This window comes from Diceros bicornis, chromosome 1, assembly GCF_020826845.1.
Source record: "Diceros bicornis minor isolate mBicDic1 chromosome 1, mDicBic1.mat.cur, whole genome shotgun sequence".
Taxonomy (NCBI): domain Eukaryota; kingdom Metazoa; phylum Chordata; class Mammalia; order Perissodactyla; family Rhinocerotidae; genus Diceros; species Diceros bicornis.
The window spans coordinates 1,643,271-1,670,110 of record NC_080740.1 but is presented as its reverse complement, the minus strand read 5'-3'; the positions used below and the strand labels follow the sequence as shown (position 1 = coordinate 1,670,110).

The 26,840-nt window shown below is 45.3% G+C and overlaps 1 protein-coding gene across 6 annotated transcripts in view; it reads right to left on the bottom strand.

The window, feature by feature from the left end:
- Positions 1-26,840, bottom strand: part of MCCC2 (methylcrotonyl-CoA carboxylase subunit 2) — a 62,005-nt gene that overhangs the window by 7,601 nt on the left and 27,564 nt on the right. For 3 of the 6 annotated variants that reach the window (XM_058558351.1, XM_058558444.1, XM_058558665.1), the window contains 8 exons: positions 21,453-21,566; positions 15,881-15,945; positions 12,347-12,446; positions 12,140-12,235; positions 8,910-8,982; positions 4,577-4,653; positions 2,751-2,817; positions 94-250 (listed from right to left, as the gene is read on the bottom strand). In XM_058558351.1, coding sequence (XP_058414334.1) covers positions 94-250; positions 2,751-2,817; positions 4,577-4,653; positions 8,910-8,982; positions 12,140-12,235; positions 12,347-12,446; positions 15,881-15,945; positions 21,453-21,566 — 749 coding nt within the window. Of the gene's footprint in view, positions 1-93; positions 251-452; positions 2,818-4,576; positions 4,654-8,909; positions 8,983-12,139; positions 12,236-12,346; positions 12,447-15,880; positions 15,946-21,452; positions 21,567-26,840 lie in introns of those variants that run through there. The other 3 variants (XR_009222562.1, XR_009222560.1, XR_009222556.1) reach the window with 3 other exon arrangements.

The window sequence follows — 26,840 nt, the reverse complement described above, 5'->3', positions numbered from 1 at the left end:
CCTTCTATACCTCAAATAAACCTGAAATACACTGACCATCTCTAATTACACTTGAAGTACAAGTCTTTCCGAGAGAACCAAGACAACACCCACCTATATGCTCTGCCACACATTCCGTAGTTTCCAGCCCCGTAGGATCCCCCAATGATGACAGTCATCTTAGGCACGTTCGCACAGGCCACGGCAGCTACCATCTTGGCGCCATCCTTGGCAATTCCTTCAGCTTCATAGTCTCTCCCAACCATAAATCCTAAGAGGAAGAAGAGAAGGAGCCTCTGGAGGATGGATGATGCACAGAAGTCAATGCCACCCAGTACAGGACAGAGATCTCGCCACAAACTAACGCACCCCAGGCCTCCTACCCTAACGAAATATTTATATGTGAAATATGCCCCCAAAAATAAAAATAAAACTTCTACTTTAAAGGGTAAAATAAAATTTTCTCTAATCACTTTTTAAGTTTTCTTGAAACCGTTCATCTGGATGCACACAGAGATCTTCAGACAACATAAGGATGCAATTTACTTTCAAGAAAGTCTCTCAGAGCAGCTGGTGACGGGAGAATGTGACGTGACAAGCTAAGGAAAGGACTGTGTGTGACAAGGCAAACGGCGAGGGCTTAGGTAGTCACTGACCTGGTTTAAAACACTGACTGTTCCTTCTGAAATGCTGCTTTAAAACTTTGATGAAATAAAGATGAATGTTTCATAGAGATGCTAAGAGTCCTTGTCAGTGACTCAACAGCAAGGTAAAAAAAAATGTCATATAATTACAGGATCCTTCTTCCTCTTCAAGCTCCAGGTCTGCAGCTGCGCTGGGCCTTCCAGCCTTGGGCTCCTTCCTCTTCACTTATAAACACTGGCCAGGCTTCATCCATCTCCCTCGCCACCCACAGACTCACCTGCCCGCTTGAGTGTCACTATTCGTGCTTTGCAGATCTCCTGCATGGGGTCATCCAGTTCAATTCAACTGGTTTTTACGGAGCAGCTGTACTTGCTGAGGATACAGCAGAATGGAAGAACAGCCCTTGCCCTCACCAGGCACCATCCACTTCCTCCAGCTTCCCCTCTGAGCTGGGCCCTCAGAATAGCTCAGAAACTCCTTTAACGACCTTACCTTAACTCCCTGTAACATGCCACCATTGCTATCTCAACTGTCGACTCTCTAAGCTCTCACACCGGCCCACCCCACCCCCCTGCCCCTCCAGTCCCTTTAGAGGACCTTTCAAGAGGAAAGTGACGCCGTCTCACTTGGCTTTCTCCAATCCCTCTCCTTCTCACCTTAAAACACAGCACAATCATACTCCCTTTCTTCCTTTCTTCTCATCTCCATGGAAGAAATGAGAGTCACTCAAAGACCGCCCCTGAACCCTCTTCTCTTAGGGTGTTCTCACCTATTCCCACAGCTTGAAATCCACCTCCACATTCTGATGGTGCTGCATTTCCAGCTCCAGCTAACACACCTCTTCTGTGCTCAAGATTCACTCCACTGCCAACCATACATCTCCCACTGGATGTCACACAGGTCCCTCAAACGCAATGCTGCAAAACCAAACTCAACCTTGGCTCTCCGCCCCGACCCAGCCAACAAAACAAGACATCGGAATCTTCCAAGCCCTCTGGACAGAACTCCTCTCAAAACCCCTCTAACAAACCCTTGGACTTGACGCCGGCACAAACAGAGGTGTTTCAGCACCAGCTCTATTTAAAGCCCTGCCACTGTCAGGTGCTGAGTCCCTCTTCTCTCCACGCCTGCCTGATCCCAGCAACTGTTCAGAACCTCTCCTTCCTCCGAACCTGCAACAGCCAAGGACAACTCAGAATACTGGGCAAAAAGTTGTTTTCAGCTAACCCACATATCTGAGTGCCTCCCCTATGTCAGGCACCGTGCAAAGAAATACAAATGAGAAGCAGAGAACTCCAGGAAAAAAGAACTAGAGGGTCCAGGCCCGTGGCCTAGTGGTTAAGTTCTGTGCGCTCCGCCTTGGTGGCCTGGGTTCAGTTCCCGGGCACAGACCTACACCACTTGGTGGTGGCCATGCTGTGGTGGCGGCCCACATACAAAATAGAGGAAGACTGGCAACAGATGCTAGCTCAGGGCGAATCTTCCTCAGGAAAAACAAACAAACAAAAAACAAAAACAAGAACCAGAGCCATAAGGGACCTTAAAAATCACTTCATCCACCATGTTAAGACCCTCTGTGGGATAGGAAATCCAGAGAAGCAACACCGGTCACATCATCCTTTGGGGTCAAAAATCAAATCCCCAGACTTTGGTGCAGGACGGGCACATACGTTTTAAAAAGACGTTGCTTCTGGTAGAACTAACTGCACAGTAAAAGAGGAGGAAAAGGGAGACGAAAACATGCACTTGAAATCCTGGAAGGGGAACAAAGTCCTGGGAAAGAGACGATGGGCCAGACGACACCCCTGGCGGTGACCAGCGGTACCGGTGGAAAACAGCTCCGCCACTGTCTGGGCAGCAGGGGTGCAGGCGCAGGAGGAATGGGAGGCTACTGACTCTGACACACATAACTCAGAGATTGCTTCTCTTAGAAAATACGAATAAACTCCCTCAAATCTTTAAGACTCATGAAGAATTCTCCCTTAAAGAGACTCTACAAAGAGCACGTCCAGTAGCACTTTCTGCTGCGAGGGACGTGTCCTCTGCCTGCACCGTCCAGTGTCCGCGCCACGTGGGACAGGCTGCTCCAGCATAACCACAACCCAGCTGACTGCGCACTTCCTTACCAGTGATGTTCTGGAGGAAGAGCAGAGGGATTTTCCTTTGGCAGCATAACTGGACAAAGTGAGTGCCCTATAAGCAAATAAGATAAAAATCTTTTTAAAGGGGGTAAACAAATCTGGCATCATCACGCACCCCACAACACCACACTTGGGTCAAAGACAAGCAGTCCGCTCCGCCTGGCCACTCTGACCTTACAGTGATAGTAACCATAACACTACGGCGTGGGCCACTATCAACGGACGTGGGACTGTGGTCTACGCTGTCACCTGCGAGCGCTGGCACGCAGCTGTGGGACAGCCGCATCAGGGGTGATGTCAGCCACTAACATTCCCAATGGCAAGTGGAACTTAAGTAACAGACAAGAAAGAACCGCTGTCAATGAGAATTCCTGAACCTTGCTCTAAGAGAATTCTCTGGTTCTCCACTTTAAAAAAGATGGAATATAATCCAGAATCCTTCTGGGAGACCTACAGTGACATCTATGTCTTGATGATCCCCTGAAATGCTCTCAGGCACCAAGATTACAGTAAAATACATCTTTCTTACCAACACATCTCAAATAAATGGGATATTAGATGAGTGCTAGAGTCCTTCTAAACCTTGAGTTTAGGAAATTAATTATTTAATGACACAAAAATATAACTATTCCTTTCCGGTCTTCTAAAGATTATGTAAAAAAACTCTTCTAAATCTTTCCTTTATGTTTTACTCTCTCTTTGCAGATCCCTTTAACTTTGCTGGAAATGCCAGCAAGTACAAAATTGCAGAGTGCTTGCTCGACCTCAGATACAAGAATGAGGAAATCACACAGCCCTTGGGGCTCCCTTCAACAAGGGAAATGTCAGACGGGGCCAAACACACACTTCCCGGTTATCAGCACCAACAAACAGAACTATGTGGAGTCTGCTGGCCTCAGGCTGTCGTCTCCTCTAATGAAATTATATTGTATTATATGTCCATTAAAAGTCATTATTTCAGGGCTGGCCCAGTGGCGTAGTGGTCAAGCTCACATGCTCCGCTTCAGCAGTCTGGGGTTCGCAGGTTCGGATCCTGGGCACGGACCTACACACCACTCACCAAGCCATGCTGTGGCGGCGTCCCACATACAAAATAGAGAAAGACTGGCACAGATGTTAGCTCAGGGACAATCTTCCTCAGCAAAAAAGAGGAGGATTGGCAAGCGATGTTAGCTCAGGGCCAAACTTCCTCCCCCCGAAAAGAAAAAAAAAAAAAAGGTCATTATTTCAGGAATATTTTAGGAAACACTCGCTACATATAACTATTAAAATGAAAAGAAACAAAACCTCTCTCCATATGGAAACACCAATTTTGTTTTTTAAAAAAAAGGATAGGAAAAACTAAGGAACCATTTCCAAAAAGTGAAAATAAAACCAAGTTAAACTGATGACGGGATAGAACAGAATAATCAGAAGACGTCTCAGAATCCCCTGAAGAGCATGTCTGAATCCCTCAAGTTCGGGAAGCACTAGAGAATGAGACTCTCTCAAGACAAGTATTCCTACTATATGTCATCCATAGCAGATATAATCCAAGTGTCTTGTAAGAACTTTCCTAAAACAAATATTTGAATTTTTAACAGTCCTCCAGACAGCTCATTACGTTCATGTAAATCTCCATCAAAGCTGTTCCCAACACTAACGCACACACGCACTCATATTCACACATACACGGTGTTCTGTTTGCTAAGGCAGCTGGTTAAATATTTTAAAGCTTTTTTGCAATAAATGTTCATTCATTATTTGACCTTCAAAGTTAATTATGTTTAAATTAAAACAGAAAATCTTGAAATATTTTTAACAGTACTTGCCTTTTTTGCAGATTCAGAGAAGAGAACTCCATTATTTCCAATGATACCTACTGGGTATCCAAATATTCTAGCAAATCCTCAAAAAGAAAATTCAAAAAAGATTTATGTATTTCAGAGGGCTTTTAACTCACAACAAACAGACATATTTATACATCCTTTATTTCAAATCGAAGCTTAAAATGTGGAGATTTTGTTTATTGTATAAAACAGCTCCTGTCACAATTTTTTATTTCTAAGGTAAGGAGTCTGGTTTTTGCTTTCTTGAGAGGGGTGCATTCCGTGTGAAGTTATCCCCTGGTCTGCCTGGTTGGTTCGGTCAAACAACTGGCTCAGCGTGTCCTCCGTCCACTCGTGTAACGTACACCTGGGTGCCCACTACGGACTGGACACTAGGGATAGTCTGAGACAGACGAACCACAGACGTAGAGCCCTTCAAGGTCCATGTTGAGAGCTGTTGGCCAGTTTCCGGGGACCTGCCTGCCTGAAAATGCCTGTGGTAACAACAGGCCCTTGAAATAAAGGGGATACACCCGGCAAAGGCAAATTTTTAAAAAAACAGGAACACAGTTGAGCCTGGCGGCAACCCAGTTTAAAGTAAGAAAGCCAGTTAAGCTTAGAAGAAGAATGAACCGCTCTACTTGCATTTGCTGTTTGCATCTTTTCTTTCACCTTTACACAGGTTTTGCTTTTATCCCACCACCACTTCCACTCTCTCTCCAGATAACCCCTCTCCACACACACACAGGAAAGGGAGAAGGAAAAGGAAAAAACCTGTCATTTTGTGAGGCAGACACCTAGGTGAACTGAGGAGGTTAATATTCTGTACACCTGAAGAACGTGATTAGAGAGACCCTCCCCAGGGTGGCTCTCCACGAGCCGACTGTAGACAGGTGTCAAACACTTGGAACCAGAGTCAACAAACTGCCTCTTAAGGCAGGTCAGGGCGAGTCCCCGCACGCGTTCCTGGAGCCAGGCTCTGTCTCCACGCTCAAGGTGGACAGGCTGCGCCAAGACACACGCGGGGCCTGACACAAAGCAGGGGCTCCCAAAACTCACGGCTAAGAGAGAATCTCAGCCTACTGAGAAGCCACAACACTGAATTTTTAAAGATTTATTTTTGCTCTTTACTCTGGCCTTGACTTATTATTTTTAAAAAATTATGTTTATTTAAAGTGATAAAACGCAACACTGATTTGATGGTCAGCTAGATTTCTCTTGGTCTTTCAGGCCTGAAATCCCAGCCAAAAGCCTATGCTGTGCACCCTAAATGGCAGAGGCAACGCAGGGGAGGTGAACTTCCCAGAAGGCCTGCCACGCCCTCTGACAGCTGCCCCACAGAGAGCTGGGGCTCTGGCCCGTCTCTCAGCAGGGTCCTACCCCAGAAGGGGAAGGCGTGCTGCCCTGTTCACTGCTTAGACTTGCAGCCCATACTTAGCCCTGTGCACCTCCAGGCCCAGGGCCTGCTGAGGGGGACGAGGGACCCAGGAAAGGAGTGCCTCCACCAACTTCCTCCCAGCCCACGGGGAGCAAACAGTCCAAGGAACCACTGGGGCCTACACCTGGCAGGGGTGGGGGTGGGAGGGACCTGAGGGCTGCCAGAGATACCTGAGCCTCAGGAAAATCTGCTCGTCTCCCTCCTCACTTCCTCTCCTACGGCCCCCACGCTCTCACGCCCTTCTCTGACCCTCTCATGCTGCCCTCTGACCCTCTCATACCTCCCTGACCCTCTCATGCCCCCCTGACCCTCTCATGCCCCCCTCTGACCCTCTCATGCCCCCCTGACCCTCTCATGCCCCCCTGACCCTCTCATGTCCCCTCTACCCTCTCATGCCCCCTCTACTCTCTCATGCCCCCTCTACCCTCTCATGCCCCCCTGACCCTCATGCCCTCCTCACTCTCATGCCCCCCCACCCTCTCACGCCCCATCTGATCCTCATGCCCCCCTCACCCTCTCATGCCCCCTGACCCTCTCATGCCCCCTCTGACCCTCTCATGCCCCCCCTCTGACCCTCTCATGCCCCCCTCACCCTCTCATACCCCACTCACCCTCTCATGCCCCCTCTACCCTCTCATGCCCCCCTCACCCTCTCATGCCCCGTCTGACCCTCTCATGCTCCCCTCACCCTCTCATGCCCCCTCTGACCCTCTCATGCCCCCTCTGACCCTCTCATGCCCCCTCTGACCCTCTCATGCCCCCTCTGACCCTCTCACGCACCCTCTGACCCTCTCATGCCCCCTCTGACCCTCTCACACCCCTCTGACCCTCTCACGCCCCCTCTGACCCTCTCACACCCCTCTGACCCTCTCATGCCCCCTCTGACCCTCTCATGCCCCCTCTGACTCTCTCACGCCTCCTCTGACCCTCTCATGTCCCCCCCTCACCCTCTCATGCTCCTCTTCTCTTCCTCACTTCCCTCCCCTCTCTCCCTAACCTTATTTGAGTCCCAACACAGTCCAGAAGAGATGGAGGAAACTGGATATATCCCTGGTATTCTAGAGAGCAAAGGTCTTTTGGCAAGTACAGGGCAAATACATAAAAACAGATGACAATGACAGCCCAGCCATCTTTGAGAAAGAAGCAGAAACAGCTTTAATTTGTTCTCAACTGCTGCACAATGAGGGTTACATCCTAAACTATTTGGTGACAAATCCTGTCTATACATCAAACAAAAAGCTCTTAATCACTTAAACACCTGAATACAAAAACATAAATTCCACTCCCTGTGTGAAGCCTCCTCTTGCTCATGAATCAGACCAGGAGACCTGCTATGACTTACCCTTAAGCCTCAACGTACACCCGCAATTTGGATTTTTGCAGCCAGTTATTTCTTCTACTCTGATATGTTGTCTTCAGATTAACTGCTACATTTTTGAGCTTTTATAAGGCCAAATAAAATGCCCAAATTTGTTTTGCCATTTGTCCAAGATAGATTAACATGGCTCTAGCATCTACGTTTCAAATACTTTTCTTCAAAGACCTACAAATTTAACACTTCAGATGAATGAATTAACTTTATAAACACTCTTATTTTGTTTTTTCAGACTTGGTATTCTGTCCTGTACCATGGTCCCCCCTTACCCATAGGAATACGTTCCAAGATTCCAGTGGATGCCTGAAACCGTGGACAGTACCAAACCCTATATGTACAGTCATGCCTCACTTAATGACAGGGACTCGTACTGAGAAATACGTCGTTAGGCAATTTCATCATTGTGCGAACCTCACAGAGTGTACTTACACAGACCTAGATGGTACAGCCTCTACACACCTAGGATAGATGGGACTAATCTTACAGGACCACTGTTGTAGATGCGGTCCATCCTTGACTGAAACGTTATGTGGCACACAACTGTACTATGTTTTTTCCTATGCATACATAGTTGAGGCATGACAGCAAAACTAGCACAAATTTCTTTTCCCTTCTTCAAAATTTCACGGGTTGAAGATTCGTTCCTACCACAGATTTTAGCAACCTCAGCAAACGATTTTTTTTCTTTCCCTTATTAAGTCGAGAACTTGCACCTTTTCACTTAGAGGAAGCACTTTACAAGTTCTCTGTGGCACACCCGAATTGTCAGCATCACTGCTCTTGCGCTTTGGGGCCGTTAGTAAGTAAAATGAGGGTGACCTGAACTCAAGCACTGATATCACGACGGTCGACCTGATGACCCAGTGTGACTAACGAGTGGGGAGCGACAGTGTGGATCCCCTGGACAAAGGGATGAGTCAGCCAGGCAGGACAGAGTGGGACTTCGAGAGACTGCATCACACTACTCAGACTGGTGCACAACTTAAAACTTCAGAATTATTTATTTCTGAAGTTTTCCATTTAATATTTTCAGATCATGGCTGACTGCGGGATCTGAAACCACAGAAAGCAAAACCTCGGGCAACGAGGGGACTGCTGTATTCTCAATCTAGTATTGCATGAGTCAATATAAGACCCACACAGAGGCTGTGAGAAGGTTTAACTCAGTCTACATCCTTATGAGAAGCTCCATATCATAAAACTTCCTAGTTGAATTGGAGACTAAAGAACAAAGGAGATAGTGCTGAAATTTAAGAACCTGTTTATACAGCTAACGCCTCCAAGTCACAGATAAGGGCCTACACCACAGCATCTGGCGGCTTCCTTTTAAACTCTCTGGATCCATGAAGCCATTCAGCTACAAATGAGCTTTACAAAACAGATCCTTTTGGATAATGACTCATACATTTGTACTGTTCTAAACAACAAAGCTCCTGCCAAGTGCATCAAGGCCTTGTGACAAGAAATCACTTATTTTCAAAGCATCAGCAAAGGTTCACATTTTCAATTCTTCATCTTGATACCTGTGACTAATGTGTCTCCATACAAGGCTTTGAACTCACTGAATCTGCTTCCATCCACGAGTCTAGCAATGACCTAAGAGGAAAAATAACAATGTCCCTGAGAAATTATATTACCAAAGAACTTTTGCATTAAAGTTATTTATAAGGAAAACAAATTCATAGTGAAGTTGTCACTTTCACAAAATTTCACCCTACACAAAAAATCTCCTCACTATAATCTCACTTTGCATTTGTGGATCATGCCCTGAAGTCCTTGTGGGCTCCATCTTACACCTGACTATGCAGCAAGAGCACTTGCTGCAGACCAGAGAGGCCAAGACTCCGTGGGCCGGCTGCCAGATTCAGAGTTTCAGGGGCTGTTCACATGTACTAAATGGATTGGCAGGGATTCGCTCAGAAAGATCTAGAAGGCATAGAACTTAGAGTCAGAAGACTTAGGCTCTGACCTAAGGTATCACATGGGAGTCGTGTGTCCTGGAGTACGATATTTAACCCCTCGGAGTCTCGGGTCTCACTCCTACTAAGATGGGACAAAGCCGTGAAGATGAGACAAACTAGCAGTGAAGGAATCTAAGAAAATAATTCTGAGATGAAGAACCAGCTCTCAGCTCTACCACTGACAAACCAGAGTCATAGGCTGGTTACCTAAAACCCTCCGAGCCTGTTTCCTCATCTGTTTAAAAAAAAAAAAAAAAAAGATGGGGCCGGCCCCGTGGCTTAGTGGTTAGGTGTGCGTGCTCTGCTACTGGTGGCCTGGGTTCAGATCCCAGGCGCACACCGACGCACCGCTTGTCCGGCCATGCTGAGGCCGCGTCCCACACACAGCAACTAGAAGGATGTGCCACTATGACATACAACTATCTACTGGGGCTTTGGGGAAAAAAGGGGGAAAAAAAAAAATATATATATATATATATATATATAAAAAAAAAAAGATAATACCTAGAAAGTGCTAACTAAAGCAGACTGCCTGGCTCTAATAGTAAAAGGTAGCTATTATTACGAAGCCTTCAATCAAGGCTCATTGACTCTGAATCTGACAGACTTGCGGGATCATCCCACATAGACGTAATTCATCTAAAAGGAGCAGAAATTACTGAATAGTTTCTCCTTGGGGCTCATCATTACTTAGGACTATTTCAAAGAGTTCCAAACATGAAGCATACTCCAAATTTCTTCAGAAACTATTCTAGATGATAGACATCATTTTTCTATCTAGCTCGAACTTCCTTTTCCTGTTCACCACATCAATCACAGCCTTCTTTTGTAAGATGCAAAGGCTGAAAAATGAGTGAGTGCTTCCCAGTATCTTTCTTTCCAAAAAGTAAAAGCTTACTTTGAATTACTTTTTAGTTATTTTCTTAAAAGGTCCAATAATATAATGTGAATATACTAGTTATCTGTTCTAAGTGCTACGTACCTCCAAAATCATACCTTTAAAAAAATAGTAGGTACATAACAACTACCATCCTTCCACACAAACATAAAGCTACTCACAGGGCACACGACTCAGGGCCACTCAGTGTGAAACTACTTCTATTTGTTCACGATGACACCACCTAGCCACGTAAAATATGTTAACTCATCCTCACAAAGACTCAGACTTTAGGAAGCAGACAGATCATACGGTATTACTCCTATTTCTAGAAGGGGAACTCGATGTTCAGAGAGGTTCAATGCCAATACCGCTGACTAGGGAAACAAGGACTAGAACCTGGGTTTTCCAATTCTATTCCAGGGCTATGCCATAGCTCCACATACCAGTAAGACCTCCAGACAAGGCTTATCTGCTATTACAGAAAAATTAACACATTATCATCACAGTGAGGAACATGAATCAGCAGAAGGCAGAAGCCCAGGATATTATTTAAGAAGGCAAGGGTCTATCTTTATAAAAAGACCTCCCCTAAAATGAAATGGAACTACCGTGAAGGCCTGGATTTGTATCTGTTTTGCTCATTTCTGCACCCCTGGTGCCTGAAACAACACTTTCATAGAACAAGTACTCAATAAATACTGTTGAATAAATGAAAAAAGTGGTGATGCTTAAAAGGATGAATTCTTAGCCTCTAGAAAACTTGGCTATTGGGAGCAACTCGTTTTTCAATCACATCAAATTGTAAGTACCATTCTTCCCTGTGCTTATAACTAACTGAAAAGTCAAACTAAAAATCTAATTCTAAAACACAGAGTTGACTAAGTCATCACAAAAATCCAGGATTTAAGATCCTCTAACAATAGTAGGCTATTGCCTAAATAAATAATTGTACACATGCATAAGCAGAATATTACATTCATTAATTCATTCAAAAAAATATTTACTGAGTGCCTACCATGTTGCCAGGTACTATTATAGGAATTAAGCCCCAGCCATGGAAAATGTTCCATGAAGAACTTTTAAATATTGGGGAAATGTTATAATTTAAACTGGAAAAAGTAGAAATTTAAAAATATATATGTATATATATGTATGTATGTACCAGCTCAACTAGATAAAAATACACATTAAGCCAAAACACTAGCTGCTTTCTCTGGATGATGGAATTACAAGCAATTTTATGTTTTTCTGTATTTTCTACATTTTTCACAATTTGTACCTAAAACTTTTATAGTCAAGGGGAAAAGTAACTTAAAATATTAAGGCGCAGAATCTGGTATTAAGATTATTTCCTAATTTAAAAATTATTCTGCCAGATATGGGCACTGAACAAAATAAAAGACCACGTGCTCTACGCAAACACTAAAAACCGTCACTCCAGACCTCAGGAGACTAGTCGACAACCTGTAACCATAGCAACATCCTCTACTGTAATCAGGTCTCATCTTTGCTAATGTCATATTGATCTAAAAGGGTCTGTTTTTTCTTCCCACAACTTACTGACATTTCATCCACTGCCTGAGATAAGAACACTGGGAAGAAGCAGCTGCAACTATGAAGTCGCCCCCATGACTCCCAACGCCCACAGGGACACGGAGTCCTATTTCTGAACACACCGAGCTCTGTCACAGTGCAATGAGAACCTTCCAACCACAAGAGGTCCCCACTTCAGTATTTACTGTGCACCCACGACGCCTGCACTATGGAGAGGCTCTCTCCGGGGTATCACTCCTGACCGAGGTCCACAAGGGCCCCGGGCACGAACACACCCACACAGACTTCTGCTTTGAACATGAAAACACATATGAAGAGACCTCGGCAAGTTCACAGCTAGCGGCCTCACTGTACGTACCTCTCGGACATCAAAGTTCCTCTTCAGGTTAGCACCCACTATGCCATACAATTCATCAGCAGGAAACAAGGGGTCTTCAGAAGGTTCAATGGTAACCTGTAGAAACATAAAAAATCATATTAATCAGTTTAAAGACACTATTTCAAGGTGACACAAGCCAAAATGCTTTTCAGAAACATAAAAGCTAAAAGAACATATCCCACTCACATCCAATTTCTTCTGATAATTTAGATTTCTCACAATCTTCCTGGTTAAGTGAAGGGCATGGTTATCATCCAGAGCATAGTAATCTGTGACTCCAGACTTTCTGCAGAGTAAAGCGCATTGAAACAATCAGAGCAGGAAAGGGAAGATCATGAACCATCCTAGCCCCCGATACTGTCTCTCCTCCAACACCTGGGCTCTCAGTGGTTCTGTCACCCTCCCCGCCAGGACCGAAGTTCCTAGGTAGGAGCTGAGACCAGGCTCACCCCCTCTGCAGCCCTCCGATGCCTCTGCAAATGGTGGTCCCTTCAGTCTCTTTAATTTAGTACAACATTTACAACTGATCACACCTTTTACACGCTTCACAGGTAACACCAGCTACATACAAGTGCTGACTGATAGCCACACTGTAGAAATTCGTAAGCAAAGAGAAGCAGAGGAACTGCTTCCAAATCAGTAAATATTTAAAGTGCTTTCTTTTAAAAACTGCCTAGTATTTACCAAAACACAGGAAAGGGAAACATCTGATGAGACTATCTTACACAAGTCTTTGTACCAAATTAACTACTAAGAACGACTAATCAGAGAGACAGAAAGACGTATTTAAAGACAGAGAGAAACCAAAGCAATTTGTGTCCAGTAAATTTTATGACACTGTTCAAAAAAAGGCCATCACCACCTAATCATTTTCCCATGATTCTAAACAGGCTATTATTAATAATAACAGCTAGTAATAGAGTGCTAGTATGCACCAGACACTCGCTATGAGGCAGGAACTATTCTCATCTTCATTTTACACGCGAGGAAATGAGGCTCAAGGAAGTTAAGTGGTTTGTCTAGTCACAGGGGTATTAAAAGTGAGGCAACTGGAAGACAAATTCCAGAACCTACACCCCTAACTTGACACACTGCCTACAGCTTTGCACCAGATAACTTTTTTAAACAGTCAAAATTTTTTTAAAATTAATGCTCCTCAAACACTATGTCCTTCCCTGTTCAGGAACCTACAGAGGGTGGCGGCCCACTCTGTCCTGAGCCCACCCGTCTGCCTGCATCCTCCGTCTCCAGGTTGAAAGCTCCACTCTACAATGCCGGAACGGTCAGTGGACACCAGGTAAGACCGGAGCGTGCCTCTCCGCTCACACGGCTGTGCTGTGCACGCTTGGGCAGAAACCCACGCTCTCCCTCTGCGCTCCACTCTGCCCGCCGCAGCTCCTCCACCCAGTCCCCGAACCATTCCTCCTCTCGCCTCTGGCTGTAACACTGGAAGATGCTACTGTAGTTATTTTGGAATTGTTTTTGAGTTCACTCATTTATTTCTCTTATCTGACTAATTAAATCACAAATCCTTGGGGGCAGAGGCTAGGCCTGAAATTCTTCTGCATTACCCACACACAGTGCACTCAATCTCTCCACAGTAAGTGCTTGATGAGAAAGGCACAAACGAAAACTTGAGGCAGAGGAAGGACCCTGACCTGGCTCTTCAAGGCAGGGCAGTGCTCTGTGATGGGGAGGCGGGAAGGACATGCACTGCTCACAGCACCTGCCTCCTTGCATGTGCGGTCAGGCAGAGGGAGGCCATCTGCCAGGCCACAGGCTCGATGATTACCTGTCGTTCATGTCCTGGGCCCTCTTCCTTACCTACATCCACCCAGGTGAGCTCATCTAGTCCCACTTCTGTGCCAAGGACCCCACACACAGATCTTCAGCACTGACCTGGGCTCCAGACTCATGTGTTAACTGTCTACTCAGCATCTCTACCTGGATGTCTCAGCATCTCTAACTCATCAGGCCCAAAAGGAACACCTGAGCCCTTGCCCCATCCCCAAATCCACTCATCCTCCCGCCTTCCCAGTCTCAGGAAATGAAACCATTTCAGGTCATCATCTTTGTCACCTCGCCTTCCTGTGCCCCATATAAGACATCCACCAAGTCCCTCAATTCCACCTCTAAACTGGAGCTCACATCCAGTCATTCGCCTTGACCCTCACGGCCACCACAGCCATCCACACAGCAGCATCTCTCACCTGTGCTGTGGACACACCACCCAGCTACCCCACGCAGACTCCTGCCAACACCCCAAACAGTCTCCCTTTAGCAGCCGAGGGCTTTTTTTAAATGAAATATTTGATAATAGCACATCTGTGCTTAAAGCTCTTCATGGTTCCCTAATTGCTCTTAAAAAAAAAAAAAGAGTCTAAAACCTTTAATCACCAATTATGATGATAAACAACAATAATAATGGTAGTTAACATTTATAGGTATTTTTTAAAGCAGATATTGTTTCAAGCAATTTACATATATCATCTCATCTAATCCTCATTAAATTCTAGGAGGTAGATGGTCTTCTTACCCCTGAACTCTAACCTACAATGTCTAGACCAGTGATGTGAAGGAGCCAGCTTGTGCCTGACTCACAAGAGCCAACTGTGCATCTCTTCCAGACTCCACACTCAGTGGCGTCGTGTTGGTAGCTTGAAATCAACCACAGTGAGACAGTTTATACACAGAAAGTGGCAGATGCCACGGAGCAGGGCTCTTCCCTCCCCCCAGGGAACCCGCTGTTAAACACTTAGCTGCTACGGAGAGTTGAGCTAGCTACTCCATGGTATTGCTACCTGAGCATCCATTCTGTCTGGCCAAGTGGCCTGCAGGGACCTTAAACTGACACCAGCCCCTCATGCAAGTGCGTGCCCTAGACAGCAGCTGCAGAGTCACAGCAAAAGTGAGTCCTGACGTGACTTCTCAAGAGACCAGTCTCCCCTGCCTCCCAGCACCTGTATGCCTTACGCACCCCTCAGATAAGGCCCTCATGGGACTTACCAAAACCCCGCTCTTTTCGTTTGAATTGCCCACTATGGCCATGGCCCGAGAACCCCAAAGCGCTCTACCCACGGCCCGTACACAGGCACGTGCCCCAGGACCTGCTTCTCGGCCTGCACTCGGGCTTGACCTCCCCACGTGACCCTCGAGGCACGCCCTTCCTCTGGGACCTGTGGGTAACGACCTTCTCCGTTTGTCTCTCTGTGAGCTCACCACCCAGCACTCTGTGCTCCACTCAACAAATGTTAATTCAACAGTCGACACCTGCACACACTGGGTTTGACGCCCCCTTCTGTGCTCTCCCTGACTTCTCCTCCGCAGGCCTTGTTGTGCGCACACATTTACACAAGGTTTTGGTAACTGTCTGTTTATTGCCCGCCTCCCTGACTAGAATGTAAGGTCCTCGAGGACAACGCCCAAGACAACATCTATCTAATTATCCCGAGTACCTAGAATGGTGCCTGGCACATAACTGGTGCTCGACGGATGTTTGTTAGAAAAACAAACTCTCTCTCCAGTCCTTCTGGAAAAAGCTGATGCTCTAGCTGGGAAAGGCAACTCTACAGTTCAAAAGTGAACCTTAAAACAACAGATCGAGAACAAATAAACCGTGGTTTGATCTGGCCAGTTTAACACTTGGAAAAAATAATTTAAAACTTCTTTTAAACCAACAAGGACCATCAATCCCGGAAAGGACCACGGCCTCTGCGGCACCTGCAGTGGAGGTCAGCGCCCCCGAGATCCTCGGCTGACACCTCTTCTCCGGTGGCGGCTTTAACCTGCGACAGGAGGACAAAGCTCAGTGGTGAGATCCCGAACACGGCCCCAACAGGCACACCCCCCGGCCCCCTGCACCTACCGCTGTGTTTTCTCATCCCACCCTCCGAGTAAACCAAGAAAACACTCTGTCTCCAGCCTACAGAGGAACATCTGAACCAGAGGCACTGAGGAAGCTGCCCAGCCCTGAAGGGAGCCCAGGTGCTTCCGGCCTGGACACCCAAGCGCCTCCCTGCGTCACGCTGCCTCTACACGCGCGCTGACGGCTTCGTGTCTGTGCACACGCTGCTCCCACTGCCTGGCGCCCTCCTCTCACCCACCCGGTGAATCCCTACTATCCTTCAAGCTCCACCTCAAGTCACTCTCTCTGCCCGGCTTTCCCTGACCCCCGGCCTCATCGCTACTGACAGAGCGATGCCTGCTCATCTCCGGTCCAGGGGTCCCCCCGGGCACCTCCAACAAGGCCTGTGCAGACTGCATCTCGGTAACCTGCACGTGCCTCTGTGGTCCCCTCTGCGCTGTGAGCTCCCTGATGGCAGGAACTGTGATTTGTTCCTATCTGAACACTCAGTAAATGTACTGAAGGAATGCCTTTTTTTCGTCTTTACTGAAAAATGCCAGTTACTGATCACAAACAAACTCTTAAAGGTATAATACCTTTAAGATGGGAAAGAAATCTCCAAGATTACCTACATCTAAGATTTAGCAGAATGTGACCAAAAAGAAAGAAACCTCAAGTAATAAATTAAGAAGGACTTAATTATAGCCAGAGAAATTCTAACAGGAAAAAGAAAAAAAAAATCATTTAGTTCTAAATGCCAAACTGATGTCTTAGGAATTGCTTATTGATTCCTACTGCTTTGGGTTGATTGATTTGTTTCTTTTTCTTCAAATAGGAAAAGCTTTTATTAGAATAATAAACATTAAAATACAGCATAGAAGTTACTTATTCACTACATCAAAAGCTCTGTCTTAAATAAAATATTATCCCACAGGGAAAGGTAATTAAAATTTTCACCTCCAATTATTCCACCCCTAGAACTAAATTCTGGGTTCCCTTCTTCCCAAAAAATTCAGTGTAAAATAGCATTCAGCCCAGACAATAACTAAATATAAGCAGTGTCTGGAAATTTAAGTTGTAAAAAGGAATAAACAACCGATATGCTATACTCATTTTCAGGGAACTGATGATATCAACTGAAAATACAAGGATTTGTCATTGGTTAATATTCATTGAACATACACAACGTGTTTGATACTGTGACAGGCGCAAAGACGACAAAAGTCCCAGAGAAAATTAAAACAGCTCATTCTCCTAAATAATAAGTTCAGAAGATAAACAGAAGACAGGAGAACAAAAACCTCCTTCAAAAACTTGTCTTATTACTATGCATTTTTCTCAACTAGTCTAAGCCACTGAAAGCTAAAGCAACTCAACCCTACCTGTGTGTGAAACCTAGAAAACCTTTTCTCAATTTTCGGTAAAACAAGCAGCAAAATTTAGAATTCTCAAGCAGCTGAGGCGCTGCTGCTGCTTCTCCCCATAAACATGGTCCTCCCCCGGCCGAGCCCTGAATGGGGCAGTGCCCCCCAGCAGGGCAGACTCCTGCAGCTGCTGCCCTGCTTCTTTCTAGGCGCCAGCTACGTCTGAATCCACTGAACACACACCTGGCTGGCCAGCTCTACACAAAACCTCTCGAGAACAGCCAGCATTATTCCTCAATGCAACGCTGCCTATGTTCCCCAAAAGACGTTTTCACCATTTAGTCACCTCTTCACTCATTCTCTAATGAAAAATGAACAAGAACTACTCACGCAAGTTTGTTCCCTTTATTATACAAAGGTAAATTGTGAGTGAATTTTCCTCTCATTAACCAATGAGAGTTATCAAATATAGCTAGAGAAATAAATAATAAACACTGCAGGCTTTTTGAATAACGTCTTGAGACTGTTATCACATTTGAAATGGCAGTTCTTCAGGCTTACCTATCCTCAATAAAAGATATTAAAAATTAATGCAATCATTGGGAAAACACACTTATTTCATGAGAAAGCATAAACTCTTTTTAACATACTCTTTTAAATAAATTTGTGTTAATATTCCAAAACCAAAGATCATTCTTTGACAGACTTTTGAAGTAATAAACTTACTTTTTGAGATAAAATTCACACACCATAAAATTCACCATTTAAAAGCATACAATTCGGAGATTTAGTATATTCACAAGAATGTGTAACCATTACCACTACCTACATCCAGAACATTTCATCACTCCACAAAGAAACCCCACATTCATTAGCAGTCACTCCCAGTCCACCCTCCTCCTGGTCCCTGGAAACCACTAACCAACTTTGTGTTTCTATGAATTTGCCTATTCTAAATATTTCATACAAATGAAATTATACAATATCTGTCCTCTTGTGCCCGGCATAATGTTTTCAAGGTTCATCCATGTTATGGCATGTGTCAGAATTCCATTCCTTTTTATGGCTGAATCATATTCCATTGTACGGATATTATAGTTTTGTAATTTCCTTGATGTTCTTCTTTTCACCTATTTCATATTCTTGGATTGTACTTAAATAATGGGACATTTTCTTGCAAGGTGTAGTAATTATCTGTGTCTTCACCCACCTCTCTTCATCCTTTGAAGTACAGGACCACGTTGTGACATATGCACGGCAGAGCAATGACAGTATTATTGGAAATCCCTAGACTGGAGCTGACCAAAGAGGAGGTGAGAAAGAGCCTGGGATGACATAATCCAGTCCCCAGTGACTGCATCACGGGCAGATGACCAGTGAGGTCGCACAGGGTCACACCCTCAGAAGGGCCCTGTGCTTGGAGCTTAATGCTCGGTGTCGCCCTCCTGAAACTCTTACTGACACACTCTGAATCTGTGTGCTGTAGGTGAAGTCTGAAGAACCACAGAGCATGTGCGCCAGGCCTGGAGCCTCAGCCCTTGCTGGGTCTGCCTCCCACCGCCTCCCTGAGACGGGTTCTTGGCTCCCTGGTTCCCTGCCAACTGGGCCCTGGCCCTGCCCTACCTCCTCTTGCCTGCCCCCGAGTAGCAACTGTGACATCTGCCCCCACTGGGGGCCTGGCATGGGCATGGGGAAGACAGGGGTCAGGTGTGCACCCCATGCTATCTCAGAGGGAACACAGCAGCAGCGTCCCTCACCTGGGCTGGCAGTGCTGAGGTATGTTCGACAACAGGTGACTCAGTGCGGGGTAGGGGTGGGAGCTAAGGGCTAGCCTCTCGCCCACTCCCCAGCCAGGTACGGAGCACACCCTGGCCTGGAGGCTCACACCCTTGGGGTCATGTGTCCACTGGGGGTTGGGATGGCAGGCCCGCTGAAAACAGAGATGTCTGGGAAGGGGAGTATTCCACGCTTGAGGGCACATGTCATTAAACAGCAAATAAAAAACACCAAGACAAGTAAAGGGACCACAGAAGAAAGGAAAATGTTTTCTATTTTAGTACCTTTAATAACACTTTTCTCCTACTTTTTGAACAAGAGGTCCCATATTTTCATTTTATACTGGGATCAGCAAATCATGCAGCTGGCCCTACCAGAGATTCATACAGGTTGCTGGGATTCGAAATTTACAGCACCTCTCACAGTCATTCTACCTAATCTGTTCTTACTTCTTTATCTTTGAAAAACTTAACCTTTTTGAAAAGGTAATGCTTTCACAAGGCTCAGAAGTCAGAGGCCTCTCTCCCACCCTGTTCCCTCTCCTCTGCATTTAAACAATGTTTACTGTGTCTTTTCCAGAGTCTCCTTATGTACATACAAGCTTAAAAATGTGTAATTCCCCCATTTTACACAAAAGTTCACATCCTGTATATAAGCGGGTGTTCACTTAACTTGCTGCTTTCACTTAACAATTTATCAACTTGTCATTGACCTTGAGTCCAACAAGAGTACAGCTGAGGTAGAAGAAAAAATAAGTAAAAGTTTATTTCTTCAGCCACGTCCATTCAATGAGGAAAGGACAGTCCTCTCGGCAAGCAGTGCTGTGACAAGAGCACACGCACACTGAGGAGGACGCTGGACCCCTTCCCAAACCACACTCCAACTCGATTCAAAGTGGATCACAGACTTGAGGGGAAGAGCTAAAATTCTAAAACTCCAGGAAGAAAACAAGGATTAAATATGTGTGACCTAGGCGTAGACAAATGGCTTCACAGATGTGACACCAAAACCACAAGCAAAAAGAGAAAAAATACACAAATTGGACTTTATCAAAATTAAACTTTAATGCTTCAAGGGAAGACACCATAAAGAAAATGAAAAGATAACCCATAGAATGAAAGAAAATATCTGCAAATCATGTATCTGATAAGAGACTTGTATCTAACACACACACAGAATTTTTACAACTCAATAAAAAAATAGCCCAATTAAAAAGTGGGTAAAGGATCTGAATAGATGTTTCTCCAAAAAAGATATACAATGGCCTACAAGCACGTGAAAAGATGCTCAACATTGTTAGCCATTTGGGAAATGCAAATCAAAACTAAAATGAGGTACCACTTCACACCCACTAGGATGGCTACAGTCAAAGACAGATACGCAGTAACGAGTGTTGGCGAGGATATGGAGAAACACATTTGTGGGGGGCACGGAAAATATGCTCTGGACAGTTTGGCGGCTCCTCAAAATGTTAAACACAGAGTTACCATATGACCCAGCATTGTACTCATAGGTATATATCCAGTAAAAATTAAAATATATGTCCACACAAAAACTTGTACATGAATGTTCACGGCAGCATTATTCATAATAGCCAAAAAGTGGAAACAGCCCAAATGTCTCTCAATGATAAATGGATAAACAAAATGCAATCTATCCATATAATGGAATATTATTCAGCCATAAAAGGAATGAAGTGATTGCTTAAAAAAATTAAACACAGAATCACCACATGATCCAGCAACTCCACTTCTGAGTATAAAGAAATGAAAGCAGGGACTCAAACAGGTATTTGTACACTCATGTTCACAGCAGCACTATTCACAATAGCTCAAAAGTGGAGGCAATCCAAAAGTCCACTGCTGGATGAATGGATAATCAAAATGTGGTATATGCATACAACGGAATGTTATCCAGCCTTAAAAAGGAAGGAAATTCTGACATGCTACAAAACAGCTGAATCTTAACGACGTTATGCTAAGTGAAATATGCCAGTCACAAAAGAACAAGTACTGTATGATTCCTCTTACAGGAGGTACCTAGAGTAGTCAAATCCGTAGAGACAGTAGAATCAAGGATGCAAAGGGTGGTGGAGGTGAGGGGGCATAGGTAGTTGGTGTTTAACAGGGACAGAGTTTCAGTTGGGGAAGATGAGAAAGTTCTGGAGTTGGGCAGTGGTGATGGTTGCAAAACAAAGTGAATGTGCTTAATACCACAGAACTGTACACTTAAAAATGCTTAGAATGGCAAATTTTATATTATGTACATTTTACTTCAATCAATCAATCCATCGCGACTATGTTCTTACCAAGGGGGGTCCTGCCAAGAAAATGGTACCCTGCTTGCGCACGATGATGTTTTCGTCAGCCATGGCAGGCACGTAAGCACCTCCGGCCGTACAGGATCCCATGACCACCGCTATCTGGAAGCCAAGCACACAAGAACCCCGGAGTACAGCAAGCCATGGATCACACGGTCTCGGGGTCGACAGTCCCCCAAACACCACAGGGCTGGGAGGCGTTACTAACTAGTCCTGTACTTCAGGGATGGAGTAAAAACGGAGGCCGCTAAACGGCTGGAACAGTTTCCTAACATCTTGCATCAAAGCGTTTTGAAGGGCTTACGCCACACTTTTACAAAGTTTATAGACAATCTCCCTGTCAGAGAGAGGACTGGCCAGACAGACCATTAGCCTGAGCACCTAACACAATCCACCATAAATTAGCACAACTCTATTAAAAGGATAACTTTTAAATCTTATCATAGTAAGTGCTCTAAATAACTGCCACTTACCTCACAGGAATAGTGAAATAATTCTTCAAATGAGTGCCGTTAATGTTTTATGTTACCCAAATATGATATGTTCTACACATAAAACCAATGTCAGCATTGCAGTCGAGAAACCTGCTCAGAAGAGAGCTGACTGGGCTGAAGCTGGGGGCACACTCACGAGGGCTCACGGAACTGTCTTCTCTGCCTGTGTGTGCATTTGAGATTCTCCATAATAAAAGCTCAAAAAAAATCCTTGCTTAGAGATTAGAATGACATAAGGAACAATAAATAAGGGTTTGGCTGATTACCCCTAGATAGGAATAAATAATATCACAAAGAAAAATAAGGGAAGTATGTAATGGATATTTTCTTAAATTATCATATGAAAGTGGTTTTTGCCACTAATTCCAATATTCCATCAGTTTTCCTTATAGTCATACAAACATGTTTTGAAAAAAACAATGTCACACTAGTATTAATCCAAAAATGGAAGGCAGCATGAGTTAACATCTTCCGTGTGAATGGCTATCACAAAAAGCATTTTTCCCTATTTCCTATATGTTACTAAAAATGGCTGCAACATTTCTCTACCAACATATCACAGAAGTGTTTATCACTTACTGTTTTTACTCATCAATCACCCCAAAGTTTGTTTTCAAAATATCTATGGCTAGAAAAACTCAAGGAAGCGCAAGGGAACATCATCTTAGCAGTGTTCATCATAATGAAAATGTGCAAATAACCAACACGTCCATCAATACAATATTTTGAATGAATAAATAAACTGTAAATAAATATGTTTAAAAATTTGAGGCAGGGCCGGCCCCGTGGCTTAGCGGTTGGGTGCGCGTGCTCCACTACTGGCGGCCCAGGTTCAGATCCCGGGCGTGCACCGACGCACCGCTTCTCTGGCCATGCTGAGGCCGCGTCCCACATACAGCAACTAAGAAGGATGTGTAACTATGACATACAACTATCTACTGGGGCTTTGGGGAAAAAAAAAAGGAGGAGGATTGGCAATAGATGTTAGCTCAGAGCCAGTCTTCCTCAGCAAAAAGAGGAGGATTAGCATGGATGTTAGCTCAGGGCTGATCTTCCTCAGCAAAAAAAAAAAAAAAAAAAAAACTGAGGCAAAAAGTAACTATTGAAATGTTAACACTTCCTAACCCCGAGTGGAGGGTACACAAGCATTCCATTCTATTATTCTCTGTACTTTCTGCATGTTTGAAATATGTTATGGGCTTTTTCTTGAAGGTTCTGTCAAGAGCAAAGGACACGGTTTCACCTTATCGGCCTGTTCTCTGTACTAGAACACCAGATTCAGCTTCAACGATTTCAGCACCAAAAAAGTCAAAGAAGTAGAGAAGAGTCACAATGACACAGGAATCTAAAAGGGGACAATTTTCAAAAGACAGACCTAAAGAGCTAAAGGGGCAGAGCAGCGCTCCATGAAAACAGTAGGGACCAAGGGAGAGAAGACAGAACCGTCAGCAAGTTCCAGAGACCACGATGGAGGCGGAGACAAAGAAAGAGGATTATTTTGTCACGATGCAGTAAGACAAAAATGAGGGACATGAAACTGAACGGCATCATGCCATCTCAGGGGAGAAAGGAGATACCAGTTTAGCAGCAACGGCTCAGCAGGAGCTGACATGTCTACGTCAGGGCATTTTACTGTATTCCCAAGGGCACTCCAGATGCCTCTTCTCCACGGTACTTCCCACCCAAGGACTCCGACACTCCACCTGTCGGACACCAGCGAATAACGGCCCCAGTAACCCTGACTGCTGGCTCACGTCCCATGTGATCCCGTCCCCGAGCGTGTGTGCCAGAGCTGGCGCTGGGCTTCCCACAGAAAGAGTGCGGCAACCCACCACGGTCAGGGGATGAGAGACTGTCTTCCACCTCGCTGCTCCCCCAAGAGAAAGACACAGGCAGACCTTGAAACCATGGTGCTAACTAAAGACCCAGCCACAAGAGATTCCATTTATAGGAAACGTCCAGAACAGGAAAATCCAGAGAGACAGAAAACACATGAGTGGTTGCCAGGGGCCAATGAGATTGGACAGAAATGGGAAGTGACTGCTAATGGAAGTGTCATTTCATTCTGGGGTGATGAAAATGTTCTAAAATTGATTCAACACTGTGAATATCCTAAAAACCATTGAACTGTACATATTAAATGGGTAAATTGTATATTATGTGAATTATATCTTAATAAAGCTGTTATAAATTTTTTTTTAAAAAGCAAGAGTAGAGTTACTACATATACAAGAATCACAATTCCCAAATGTTCATCAATGAGAGAGAGAGGCTAGTCCAGCCACAAGTATCTAACGGTGCAAAACTTAACATTGCTAAAGCAGATTCTGATAACAGAAATAAAAATTAAATAAAGGATCACAGACAAGAGAAGTCACCACTGTCACACAATCTCCTCTTCTTGTCACTTAACTCTGAGCCCTTCGCTTGCTCACAAAGCAGAGTGAACGTCACCAACAGGAGCTGGGCCTCCACTGTCCGCTGCTGCCGCTCACAGAGCAGAGGGAGCCCGCGGCCACACAGCACCAACTGCCTTCCACCTCCCAAAGCCTTCGTCTGTGGTACAACGAAGACCTTACACAGGGCCACGCTGGCCAAATCGTCTGGAACCCCAGAAAGAAAATTCTGCTGCTTTCTCTTGTTGCTAGTGCTGTGGAGTGGACTCCAACTCCTGGCGCCCCTGTGCCCAGCAGAGCAGACCCCTGCCAGGTCTTTTTGCCCCATCCTCTCACCTTGTGACGTTCTATCAGACAATGTTCTGCTGCCGTTCGTAGAGTTTTCATGGCCAGGTCCTTCTTCCTGGTCTATCTTAGTCTGGAAGCTCCGCTGAAACCTGTTCCCCATGGGCGACCCTGCTGGTATTGGAAATCCCAGTGGCACAGCTTTCAGCATCACAGCAACACGCAGCCATCACGGTATGATATCAATAGACGGATGGTGTGGTTCCCTGACAGGGAAGTGAATCCAGGCTATGGCGGTGAGAGCGCCCAGTCTTAACCACTAGGCCACGAGGGCTGGCTGCTGCTTTCCCACCAAGAAGATATTAAAAGGACGTGAGATGCGTGACCATAGAGTGTTCTGACCACGCTCAGAGGTGCAGATTTGGCTTCTGTTGGAGGCACAACACAGGCACTGTGCCAGGAGAGCCATCACGGTGACCCTCACCTGCATCAGAACAAAGGAGAACTCCCGAGAACCACAAGAAGAGGCTACAGCCCCCACCCCGTCCCCAGTGAGGTGGGCCTGCCCTGTGACATGCACGCACCGAGAGACCCTCCTGCAGGGTGAGGAGCCTGTGCAATTCAAAGACTTGACTCCAGAGCAAGCAGCAGCAAGAAGGCTCAGAGTGACATGTGACCCACAGTCACGACACTTGTGACCATCCCACAGAAGGCACAAGCAACGTTTTCGAGTAAAAGGAAATGAAATGCTACAACACAGAGGGAACAGTCTTAAAAAACTTTAGACAAAATTTCATTACCCTCCAGGTCTTGCCTGAACAGAGGCTGGTTCTCATTGCACCAAAAACAAATCACGTGTTGTAGGCCAGTAGCCTGCCCCACGGAAAGGGCCTGAGAGGGAGTCAAGAGGTTTTATTCCTAAGTCTGAAAAGCTGTGTGACCTCGACCTCCATCGTTCCACTGAAAAACTGCAGAAGACTATCCAGTTCAAAGGCACGCTGTGATAAATGTAATATCACTTGAAGGGGGAAAAGTTTCATCTCCTTGATGGAAAAGTCATTAAAAATATAATACTTTTCAATCTCTCATCTTACTTCTTTTTCAATTTAAAGTAATTGTGGGAAGCAAATACTGCCTGTATCGCATTTTTTTCTTCCTCTACCTGAAGAGCTGCCATTAAAATATAAAAGCCATAGTACACCCATATCAATTCAATAGCCATCCAGAATTTAAGAACATTATCAACTACATTGACTGATCATGCCAGTGACTCTAGAATACTCGTGCTTATCTGTCCAACTGGACAGCTGAAACGCATACAGAGAACAAACCGTCTGCCTTACCCAGAACGTCCAGTTCCCTCCCCAACCTTTTCATCAGAGCCTCAAAGCAGCAATCAGAGAGATTCTGCCTCCCCCAGGCCCAATCTGGCTTCATGAACAGGTTGAAATGTATTTTAAAAATAATGGCATTCAGTGCCTGTCCTAACCAACCCCTCAAAACAATTACCAAGCTCTGAAGGAAAGAAGATAAATTTCAAAAATGAGGTAAGCCAAGGAGGGAAGAGGGGGAAGGAAAGGAAAGAGGAAGGGAGGGACACCTCAGGAATATTCAAGGTAGATCTCCAAGGAGAAGAACAAACTGGCAGAAACACAAGGAAGTGGAAGGCCTGCGGAGCTGCGAGTGAACCCGGCAGACGGATAAGCAGACCTGAGAAGGAACACGCTGGGCATGGCTGCCGCTGTGGTAAGGGCCACAGGACCACGAGGACGGGCACTGACGCACCCGAGCAAAGACGAGCTAGACGAGATCACCACCAGATTACAAATAATGGGCACGTGAGAGCTGATTCCACTTCTGAAGAGACTGTAAGTCTCGCACTGAAACAGCCAGCAGCACAGCACCACAATCAGGACAGGAAAAGACGTGCATTCCCAGGCCCTCACCACATCGGGTGTGGATCTGCAGAAGGCCCAGAAAGTGTCCTCAGGACAGGAGGCTCCAAGAAAGACGCCTGACCCCAACACACCAGGTCTCTAAACTTCAAAAACAAATAAGGGGTCCTAAAACCTACCAGAGAGGAAGGGGAGGGAACAGGAACACAGAGTCTGCACCTAGCTCAACCGTCTTTCCTCCCGAGAGCAAAACCCAAATTTTCAACCCTGGAAGGTCTGTAGGAATCTGTCCACATCCCGACAGCT